Here is a 12,159-nt window from a genome sequence, read left to right as displayed (position 1 = left end):
CACGCAAGCCTCCTCACTACGATTGCCACAACCTTGGAAGTAACACATGGAAACGTTCCCACAATTGTGTCCTCGACAGTCGAGTTTATGCACTTCGTGTCACGTGGTCACATCAACACTCATTCTCCTTGCATGAAAGCGGGAAAATGCACAAAACGATACCCCAGCCCTCTTCTTCCAGAAACTCAGTCAGATCAGGATGGATATCCTTTGTACAGAAGAAGAAAGCCAGGTGATGGGGGCTTCACCACTACTCTCAGAGTGATTAAACAAGAAATTGTCATTGACAACCAGTGGGTGGTGCCCTTCAACCCTCTCCTTTCATGCATCTTCAAATCACACTTCAATGTTGAAGCATGCTACTCAGTCAAGTATGTCTTGAAGTACGTCAACAAAGGTACTGATCAGGCAGTCTTTGGTCTGCAGAGAGAGGAAACCAAAAATGATGAGGTATCAGCATATCAGATGGGTCGTTACATCAGCAGTAATGAGGCTGTGTGGCGTATTCTCAACTTTCCCATTCATGAACGCCACCCCAGTGTTATGCATCTTGAGATCCATTTGGAAAATGGGGAAAGAGTTTACTTCACAGAAAAAACCACGCTGCAGCGAGCCCAGCAGCCACCGAGGACCAAACTAACTGCATTCTTTGATTTGTGCAAACAGGATTCCTTTGCTAGAAGTCTTCTCCACTGTGAAATACCCGGATATTACACCTGGCAAGAAGGGAAAAAGGCATTTCAGCCAAGAAAGCAAGGTGCAACAATCCCTGGACACCCTCACATCAGATCCAGTCAAGTGTTAGGTCGTGTCTACACTGTTCATCCCAGCAACTCTGAGAGCTTTTATCTCAGACTCCTCCTGCACAACATTCATGGTCCAACCTCATTCCAGGATCTCAAGACAGTTGCTGGATATGTCTGGGCAACATACCGTGAAGCTTACCTGAGAAGAGGTCTCTTGGAAGATGATGCACACTGGAACAGTATCTTGGAAGAGGCTGCAGTCCCGCATTCTCCAAGCAAGATGAGGAGCCTCTTTGCTGTCATTATCTGTGCCTGTTCATCATCCAATCCTGAGCAACTTTGGCATAATCACCAGGACAGCATGACAGAAGACATACTGTATCAAGCACAACAAGAGTCAAAAAACCCAAACCTGCAGTTTACCTCTGCCATGTACAACCAAGCACTGGTACTCATTGAAAATACTGTACAGTCCATGGCTGGCAAGGATCTTCAACAGTGTGGACTTCCTGCTCCTGTACGAACTGAACCTGCAACTCTCAGTCGAGAGATGCTTCAGGCAACCACCTATGACATTCAACAGCTGCAACAGTATGTCCACCAAAATGAACCACTCTTGGTTCCAGATCAAAAAGAAGCTTATACAAGGATCAAACAATTGTTGACATCTGACTCGGGTGGAATTGTTTTCCTTGATGCCCCTGGTGGAACAGGCAAAACGTTTTTGATCAACTTAATTTTGGCACAAGTTCGTTCACTCCAGCAGATTGCTATGGCAGTGGCCTCATCTGGAATTGCTGCAACTTTGTTCACAGGTGGCAGGACTGCTCATTCTGCCTTTAAGCTGCCACTCAACCTGGCCCACAATGAGTCATGTGTGCAATATTGGCAAAGGATCTGGACAGGCACAGGTTCTAAAGCAGGCCAAGCTGATAGTATGGGATGAGTGCACAATGTCTCACAGACTTGCATTTGAGGCTCTCGATCGCACCTTACAGGATCTCAGAGGTAACACTAAAATCATGGGTGGAGTCACACTCTTCTGAGCATAAGAGAGTGTAAGAGACCTTGAGCATAAGAGAGGGTGAAGAGAACAGAGAGAGGGAGTGAAAGAGCAGCAGCGCAGGATTTTAGGACCTGTGGGCTGATGCTGTGAGGTCCAGTTGCAGAATCAGAGTCGAGGGTTGACAGAAATTTCTCCACCTTGTCAGGAGAAAAAAAAACACTAGAGTCCAGGAGCAGCTGGGTATGACTGGGTATGGTGGGTACAGAGAGGGATGGGTTTGGGACGCAATATTTGGAGGCAAACACAGAGTTGAGGCATTCAGCTTTTTCACGAACGGAGTCAGCTGTGTATCCGTTTGAGGTAAGCGAGGGGATGGAGGGGGAACAAATACCAGAAACAGATTTGACCAGATGCCACCAGGATTTGGAAGAGCGGGGCAGGTTTGAGAGTTCAGTATTGAGAGAGGAGAGATATTGTTTCCTGGCTCTCCGGAGTGTGGACACACACTAGTTTCGGGCTTTGTGAAAGGAAATGAGATTTCCTTCCGTTGGATTTGCTTTCCAGGAGGCGAAGGCAAGTTGTTTCTGGGCAACAGCCTCACCACAAGATTCCGTGAACCATGGATGGGAGGAAGGATATGACAACTGAAGACGAGGTGGGATAAATCTGTGCATGAGAAAGAGCAATTTACTTTGGAAGAATTCCCAGGATGAGTTGATGTCAGAGGTGGTAGAGATGGGAGACCAGTCCAGATGATTGATGGCTGCTTGAAGACCGTGCCAGTTGGCCTGAGTGAAATGCCGGACTCGTCGATGCTGAGGAGGCTCTCTCAGAATGGTCAGAGAGATGTCCACATTAACAAGCACATGATCAGATGAGCCGATTGGAGCAGAAGAAGAGCAGCAGACATTTGCAGGGAAGTTAGTCATAACAAGTCTAGAACAGAAGATGCTCCGTTGACTGAGATCCGGCTTGGGAGGTTGACAGATTGTATTAGTCCCAATGAGTTACAGAAGTCCTTGCCCGAGTACTTTTGTGCACTTTGGAGGAGAGGGAGCGGAGGAAGAAGAGCGCATCTCTTGGCTCTGGCTCAGTAGCCTCTGACTGTTGATCCTCGAGGAAGAAGAGTCTCATGTTTTCTTTCTCAGTATTTGGAGCTCTCTCTCGGTCTGCCTTTTGTCTCAGTTGGCCACGGCTGTCTTGTGTGCGATCATGAGGAGAACTTTTTGAAGCTGAGTTGCGGTTTGGAGGAAGAGACGAGTGAAAGATAACTGGCCACACAAATTACCTCACGTTTGTGGGGCCGTAGAGAGCAACTTTGCGCCATTTTGTGCGTTTCCCGTGTGAGCGGCTTCGGGCCACCTTGTAGTCCTGACTTCATTCAACGATCTCGTTGAGCAAGCTGAATGCCGGCCTTCCAACAGAAACTTTCATTTTCCTCATCTATCTCTTTGTCTGTTCTGTGCCTGAGTAGAGACGTCTCAAATTAGATTTTAGATTTACCTCACCTTTCATTTTTTTCGAAGTACAATTACTTTTAGTAAATAATTACCGTGGTACTTTCATTTGATGTATCCTGTTTGCATGGTGTTGGGTTCGAGAATAAACCGATGTGGCTCCGTCCAGGTAAGCACCTTGGTTCCCTCACCACGTGCGACAGGCCAACTGTCTGAATTAAGGACCGTTTCGGCTATTCATCACCCAATGGTGTTAACCGCTAGGGATGACAGGACAATACAATTGATGGGTTGAGACGCTGAGAGGAATAGACTCATCCAGGTCTGAAGGGGATTACATGGAAGACTGGCAATGCAAGAAAAGCAAAGGAGGATGAGATGGAGTGAAGCAAGCAAAACAAAAGTCCGAAGAAAGAGTCAGAAGCACCTTTATGTTCCTCGATGACGATATGTTCGTCGTTCTCCATAAAGCCTTTGTACGACCTTGTTTGGAATATACTCGCTCTGTGGAGTCCGTCGAAATTAATATTGCTTCCTTGGGAAATATACAAAGGAGAACAACAACAATTGGCTGCAGGTGCACCTGAATGCATGGACATGGAGACCTTTAAGATGCTCAATAAACGCGACAAGGTGAAGATTACCTTCAGCCTGATGCTCCCGCAAACAGAGGATACTCTGTCAAACTGCCAAGTGATCTCCTGCGTCAAAGTTAATTGTGTCACTTTATTGTTCTTGCATCGGAGATTATGGGAAGCAATGGAGAATGTTGACCTTTGCACAACAGAGGGACGGTGTTGGAGACTGCTCATGGAAGAGATGCAGAACCACTTGGTAATTTATTTCCCAAAGCCGGTATGGATTTGTGGTTTAATAAATCAAAGGGAGATTGTGTTTAATAAATTCGATGAAAAAAAATTCACAAGCTGGTCAAACCCTTGAAATATGTCCTTCACCCCTGACAAATCTTTCTTTCCCCCTCTCTCTCTCTGAAAGTACGATCTGGCAACATCTTCCCCCTCACATTTTGAATTTTGGGACTCGGCGATTCTTCTTCCTCTCTCCTGTGAAAATACGGTCATTGAATTTCCAAATAAACTTCACTTTCCTCCAGTGTTCAAATTATCTCATGATACAAATGCTTTTCCTTTAAATCTTTAATACAGGTGACTAAGTGCTACTTGCCAGTGTGACGAACTGAATTCCCACCAACAAGTTCCAGAGAAATGTTGTTGTTCAATCCGATTTCTTAAAACTGGTTTCTTATTTATTACCAGAAAGTTATTGATGTGGGGAATCTGTCTGCATATCAGCAAATCTGTGGCATGGATTACATCTGAGCACAAATACCCAGGCTTCATACACATCCCCTGTGCTTGTGTGTGTGGCCTTCCCACCATTGAATGTCTTCATCGTAAAATTTCTGAACAGGCCGAGATTTTACATAAATATCCAAACTTTTAATGTATTACATTTGGCAAAATCAACATTCACATTAACATGTAATACAATTACAGTATTGTCTTAAGACATGCAATTTTGTATTTTGGGGGGTCAGAGTGTGTGCCTTAGTGTGGTGAAAGTTTAAAGCACTGTAACTGATTTAAACAGAAGATAATGCCTCAAGTGCAGAGGTACTTCATATATTGGCACTTTGTTAGATCAAGGTACTCAGAGTGGAGCAAACATCAGGAAGAGTGGGATGTTTTTTGCCTCTCAAGGTTCACGAACCATGAATGCTCAAGTTCGCTGTGAGAAGGCTTCCTGTGATGTGCAGCTGGAATCGGAACAGCTGACTGTGCTCGTGTGTGGAATGAAGGTTGAGGAGCCGGAAGGATATCCGGAGATTCTGCAGATAAAGATAGAGGATGTGAACTCCTTTGGTCTGGCGGAGGAGCAAAGCAACCAGCCGAATGGTGAGTTGTGTGAATCTGATGATATCTGCGTTTGCTCAGTGCGCTTTTTTTTGGATACTGAATGGAGGCTCCTCAAAGACCTAGAGCAGAATGGAAGGGAATAAAATAGAAAGGGGAAACAACAATAGAAGAGTTAACATAAGAGCTAACATTAATCACAAAAACACAAAATGACACATAAAACATATGATACAGGGAGTGGGAGTCAATATGGGCAGAGAGAGGGAAGCACACAAGTACAACAGCAGAGAACATGGAAACTGTAGACAATAGGGACATCGGGAGATCTGTGTGAGGGAGAGGGCTGGGGGGAGGAGGCATGGGAAGGGGGTGGGGGTTGGAAGAGGTACAAAACACATGGACACTGCTCCGACTTCCAGGAAAGAAGTCGGCATTTAAAAAAGGTTTTTTCAAAAAGAAGTAGGTATTTCAAAAAATAATTAAAGGGTCGTCAAAGGTCTGAGGGGTCTCAGCAGTCTAAATGTAATTAAGAGTTCACGGACTGTGTTTTGGGTGTTAATTTTTTTTTTTGAAGAAGAAGACGTTTTGGTCGCAAAAACAAACAAACAAACAAACATAACCATATGCGTTTGCTATATTGCAAGAAGATTATCTGCATTTGTCAACATGCTAACCTGCCACACTCTTTCGAGACAAAAAAGTTGCATGTTGGATCGCAATGGTTTATAATTTGACAATAAAAGCAGTTTGGTGGAGAAAACCTCTATTTCGCCGCTGTACATTTTTCTTACCTTCTCTGTTTTGCTGGTTGTGATTTTCGGTGGTGGTGAAATTCTGCTGAAGATGTGGTCAGGGAGGAAGCATCTCATAACATCGAGGCAGTTTGTATTTGAGTTCATATTTGAGGCAGAACATTATACTTTGATATCGTAATGTTTTTACATGACGCCATTACCGAGGGAAATGTTTTATTTTCTCTCTTCAGGGAAGATTTTAATGTTTTGATCGAGATTTTAATTTTTTCTAACGATTTTAATGCAATATTTATTTCTATATTTTAAGAGTGTGGAACCAGCTATACATGTGACACAAGAGTGCCTGCATTTAATAAAAGTTACTTTTCCAGATTTATTTGTGAAAGTGGAAGTGAAAACTGAGCACGACATTGACGTCCACCTGGATCGACCTGAACCAAATGATGCTGAGGCTTCTGTCCTCACGAACCATCCCCATGAAGGTTTCTGTCGATGTCCACACATTTTGATTCGAACAGTTTGATGATGAACTCTGGTGTTAAGAAAAAATAACCACGTTGTGATTTAATTGCTTTAAGAAATAACCATGATGGTCGATCAATTTCTCAAACATCATTTATCCCTTTCATTATTATATCAAATATTTTTACCAACAATAATATGCCTTGTTGTATCTTATTTTCCTTAATTTGTACAATCAATTCTGATTGCATTTTCATTTGACACCTGTTAGTATAGCCCCCGTTAGACTTTGTCCAAAACGGGGGTTTTTGGATTGGGTCTCGTCCACCTGTCTGCAACCATATACCAGAGATGTATGGACCGATTTTGTTCATACTTGGCAGAAAGACAACACATGATGGTGTTCATTTGCACATCATTTTGTTTTGCTTTGCAATCAAAGATGGCCGACTGGAGGCCATTTTAGGTGTAAAAACACTGTGTTGAAAACTTCCTCGGCCATTTCTCGGACACGCATTTACTGATGTTGTTCAAACCTGGCAAACAGATGAGGAATGATGGCTAACATATGCACGTCATTTTCCTTTGAGATCAGATCCAAAATGGCCGACCGTCAGCCATTTTGTTCCTTAAACATATCCCCAACCATTTATTGAACATGCATCGCCGATTTTGATCAAACTTGTCATAAGCACCACATGACGGCATATATGTGCACCTCACTTTATTTTGTGATCTTATCAAATATGGCGGACTGGTAGACTGGCAGCCATTTTTGTTGTAAAAACGCAATATTGACCATATCATCAACCATTTAACGGACATGCATTTACCAATATTGTTCAAACTTGGAACACAGAAAATGAATGATGGGATACATATGCACATCCTTAGCTTTCGAGATTCGATCCAGGATGGCTGATTGGTGGCCATTTTGTTCCTCAACTGTGTCCCCAACCATTTATGACATGCATGGACTGATTTTGTTCAAACTTGGCACAACGACAATGCATGACAGTATACATATGCAGAAGATTTTGTGTTGCAATCCAACTAAAGATGGCCGACTGACGGCCTTTAACTCCGTATGGCAAAATTAGTAAAACCATGGGGACTATGACATTTTACTTGTTTTTTTTCTCATGGGTTTCTTTTACATGTTTAAATATGATCTTGGCTCATCGAAAAATGAGGTGACAGAGAGAAAAAAAGGCAACAAATTGATAGTAAGGCAGTCAGGCCACAGTTGGACGGACGCAAGGAAGTCGCAACAGCAAGAGGAGAAGGGGAGGAAACAATCAGCTGATAATCTTGTTTTTGGGGGTTTTGGTTACTGTGTCGAGATAATATTTTGGGTGGGGAAGTGGATGGCATGATGTGGTGGTGAACTTTGTAGCCTTGGTGGAGAGAGTACAATTCAACTATATTTGGCCTCATGTGATCACTTTTTGTAAACACACACACACACACACACACACACACACACACACACACACACACACACACACACGCGCAGTAACCTCATCACCAAAGAAGGACGTGGATATACCCTTACAACCAATAGAAGAACATCCAAAGAAATAGGAAAGGTGACACATCTCCTGTAAATTAATGATTTAATGCTCTTCACCACAAATGATGAAATATTGATAGAATAACTAAAAGTAGAAACTAAAACAATTTGGATGTATTGTTGTTCCACATATGGGACCACACAAAATAGTGAGTGGATCACGAATGCAATTATACTTCTTTGGAAAACCATGAAGCAATAGTACTACTGTAGAAAACGATGTAACGTCACAAAATGTGACATGTTATGAGATGTTTAGTCTCAGAAAAGGCAAGCTGAGATATAAGAAACCTTGTCTGTGATGTAGCATGCCTGCTGTATTCAAACGGTTCATCCTAAGTTGTTAAAAATCTTGGCTCATATCAAAGGGTCTTGATGGTATAAAGGGGTCTTTAAGGTCTAATGGGGCCTCATGAGTCTTTTTTTTTTTAATTCAAGGTCTAGGCTCAGCGAAGAGCTACGACAGAGACCAACAGATCATCTCTAACCTTCACCAATGCATTTTATTATGATACACTAACTCACTACACAAGGGGAAGGAGCTATTCTAATCTTACACAATGGAAATAACCACATGAAGGGACCTGTATGGTGGTTGCCATTGCCTCTGAGCAGTGTTCTAAAATCACAGCATTATGAATATCTTGGGGAAAACCCAAACTTTTGCACAGTCCTGTATATTTACCTCAAGAATATTTTTTTACTTTTTTGAAGTGGAACAAATACATATTGTTACGTTTGTGGGGGTAGATTATGGATTACCATAGTGGAGGCAGGATGGTATAGTTATAGCATGGACCGTGGACGAGTATGAGACATCTCGTTGTAGGGAATCCGGAGCTTAGGTTGTTTAAGTGTCTTCACACGAGAAGTGAAGCTATGGTAATTAGATAGGGGTTAAGATTAGTTTTCCCCCAGAATGTGATTGCCCTCGGTGGGTTTTCCCTATGTTTTTACAATTACAACAAGGCCAACCATAAAACCATCCATTAACCAACCATAACCAACATAACTGCCGTCAGAACCCCAAACATTCTCGATCGGCAACTATACCCCGCCGCCAGAGGATTGTAACGGGCAGGCCACGCCCCAAGCTTCGTCATTGTTCGTGGAGACAGGGTGATTCGCTGGGGCTCGGGATTGGCCAGAGTGACATCATCGAGAGGGTTCGAGAGGAAGAAAGAAGAAGAGTCGTTCTCTCGGTCACTTTGGTCTAGAGCTTTCGGCTGCGGCTGGCTCATGTGCGCTTGTGAGGAGACTTTTCGGAGTTTTGTGGAACCTTTGCAACGTTGAAGCAGGGGGCGCTATTGGTTAGTGGTGCTCTTCGGGGGAGCCTAAAAGGGAAGCATTTTATTTTGATTATGTTTTCCCCTGTGTGTTTTTGTGACTGAGTGTAGATGTCTCAAATTAGGATTTAGTTTCACCTCATCTTTCTTTTTCACTTCTTTAATTTATTTTCATTAAATGATTGTGTTGCATTTCATTTGTTGTGTTGTGTTTCCTTGTTCGTGGGTTCAGGAATAAACCCGTGTGGCTTCTGTTCAGGTGAGCACCTCGCCGCCTTCTGTCCCGTGTGCACGCCAAAAAGTACTGCCAATTTTCGGGCTGCCACCTCGGGAGTAACAACGATGGGCCATTTGTCACCCAGTGATCTTAATCGTTGGGCGACAGGACAATATGTACATGTTTGTATACGTTTGTCAGAATTATATCACGAGTATTGAACAGAATTGCATTTCTTTTACAGGTCATGTGATGTTGTATTTACAGGTGGATTCATTGAATCTACAAGGGAGACTGCACCTACTTTTATGAACAGCGGAGACACAGGCCTGCAAGACTCGCCAACTGAAACAAACAAGAGGACTTTTTCGAAACACAGCAAAACGAGTAATGAATTGTTTGCACGTAATAATTTTCACCAGGCTCACAAAGGAGCGAAAGATGAACGCCCATTCATATGTAAAATTTGTGTAAAATCCTTCAGTCATTCATCCAGCTTTACATCACACCTGCGAAAACACAATGGTGAATGCCCATACAAATGCACAAGTTGTGGAAAATCTTTCAATCGATCATCCACCCTTACAAGGCACGTGGAAATTCATAATGGTGAACGCCCATACAAATGCATAAGTTGTGGAAAATCTTTTTATCACTCATCCAACCTTAAACGTCACATGAAAATTCACAATAATGGTGAACGGCCGTATGAATGCAAAAGTTGTGGAAAATCTTTTAATCAATCAGCCTACCTTAAACGTCACATGAGAATTCACAGTGGTGAACGCCCATACAAATGCACAAGTTGTGGAAAATCTTTTAATCATTTATCCACCCTTAAACGTCACATGAGAATTCACAGTGGTGAACGCCCATACAAATGCACAAGTTGTGGAAAATCTTTTAATACTTCATCCCACCTTAAATCACACATGAGAATTCACAATGGTGAACGCCCATACAAATGCACAAGTTGTGGAAAATCTTTTAATCAATCATCCAACCTTAAATCACACATGACAATTCACAATGGTGAACGCCCATACAAATGCACAAGTTGTGGAAAATCTTTTAATCATTCATCCACCCTTAAATCACACATGAGAATTCACAATGGTGATTGCCCATACAAATGCACAAGTTGTGGAAAATATTTTATTAATTCATCCAAACTTAAATCACACATGACAATTCACAATGGTGAACGGCCGTACAAATGCACAAGTTGTGGAAAATCTTTTAATAATTCATCCCACCTTAAATCACACATAACAATTCATAATGGTGAACGGCCGTACAAATGCACAAGTTGTGGAAAATCTTTTATTAATTCATCCAAACTTAAATCACACATGACAATTCACAATGGTGAACGCCCATACAAATGCACAAGTTGTGGAAAATCTTTTAATAATTCATCCACCCTCACAAGGCACATTAAAATTCACAATGGTGAACGTCCATACAAATGCACAAGTTGTGGAAAATCTTTTAATCAATCATCCAACCTTAAATCACACATGACAATTCACAATGGTGAACGCCCATACAAATGCACAAGTTGTGGAAAATCTTTTAAGAATTCATCCAACCTTAAATCACACATGAGAATTCACAATGGTGAACGCCCATACAAATGCACAAGTTGTGGAAAATCTTTTAAGCATTCATCCACCCTCACAAGGCACATGAGAATTCATAATGGTGAACGGCCGTACAAATGCACAAGTTGTGGAAAATCTTTTATTAATTCATCCAGACTTAAATCACACATGACAATTCACAATGGTGAACGCCCATATAAATGCACAAGTTGTGGAAAATCTTTTAATAATTCATCCACCCTCACAAGGCACATTAAAATTCACAATGGTGAACGTCCATACAAATGCACAAGTTGTGGAAAATCTTTTAATCAATCATCCACCCTTAAATCACATATGACAATTCACAATGTTGAACGCCCATACAAATGCACAAGTTGTGGAAAATCTTTTAATAATTCATCCAAACTTACAAGGCACATGAGAATTCACAATGGTGAACGCCCATACAAATGCACAAGTTGTGGAAAATCTTTTAATAATTCATCCACCCTCACAAGGCACATGAGAATTCACAATGGTGAACGCCCATACAAATGCACAAGTTGTGGAAAATCTTTTAATCGGCCATCCGCCATGAAATCACACATGACAATTCACAAATGACATTACATTTGGCTTCCTGTTCCGCCGGCGAAGTAGTGTTCATCCGAGCTCTCCACGTCACCAAAGTTAAGTATTTTCACGTTTGTGTTTTTGTCAAATTTGTACTCTTTATTTTACTGTGTATGTGTTTACTGTGAATTTCTAGTTATATCTCGGTTTGTAAATCGTGCATACTTGTGTGTAATAGTCGTTTTGTTTGTGCCGTGTTTGGGGCCTGGGCCCTGGTCGTGTTTTGTTGTTTATTTACTTTCGTTTTATCATTTTATTGCTTTTGTCTTTGTTTTTCTTTTCACCCTATACCTCCCCCGAACATCGTACCCTCTGTTAAAAGTCTGGAACCCAAAAAAACACAAAATTAATAATTTCCTCCTCTCCTCGCGGCTCCTCCTCCCTCACGACCACGTGTTGTCTCACCCCACCCCTTTTCTCTCCTTCCTTAATATCTCCTTCCTCTCCAGCCGATACTCACCTTTCCAATTCTAGTTTTCAACATACTCCTTCAACCTTTCTCCTTCTTCCTCAGATCCACTTTCCCTTCACCTTCAAAACAAAACAAAATATATGAATGAA

At 42.0% G+C, this 12,159-nt stretch overlaps 1 protein-coding gene across 1 annotated transcript; it reads left to right on the top strand.

The window, feature by feature from the left end:
* Positions 1 to 4,941: 4,941 nt before the first annotated feature.
* On the top strand, positions 4,942 to 11,589 carry LOC144888251 (uncharacterized). Its single transcript, XM_078784017.1, has 3 exons — positions 4,942 to 5,125; positions 9,395 to 9,421; positions 9,647 to 11,589. Exons 1-3 carry the CDS (start codon positions 4,942 to 4,944, stop codon positions 11,587 to 11,589), a joined length of 2,154 nt encoding a protein of 717 aa, XP_078640143.1.
* Positions 11,590 to 12,159: the final 570 nt, after the last annotated feature.

The sequence above is a fragment of the Myxine glutinosa genome, chromosome 1 (assembly GCF_964187855.1).
Source record: "Myxine glutinosa chromosome 1, kmMyxGlut1.1, whole genome shotgun sequence".
Taxonomy (NCBI): Eukaryota; Metazoa; Chordata; class Myxini; order Myxiniformes; family Myxinidae; genus Myxine; species Myxine glutinosa.
Note: the sequence above shows the minus strand (reverse complement) of the source record. Positions and strands in the feature narration are given on the sequence as shown.

Excerpts from the sequence above, each read along its gene's own strand:
- LOC144888251 (XM_078784017.1), top strand. The coding sequence starts at position 4,942 with ATGAATGCTCAAGTTCGCTGTGAGAAGGCTTCCTGTGATGTGCAGCTG. Across the intron at positions 5,126-9,394 it reads GCAAAGCAACCAGCCGAATG|GAATAAACCCGTGTGGCTTC; the intron begins GTGAGTTGTGTG and ends TCGTGGGTTCAG. Across the intron at positions 9,422-9,646 it reads CCCGTGTGGCTTCTGTTCAG|GTGGATTCATTGAATCTACA; the intron begins GTGAGCACCTCG and ends TTGTATTTACAG.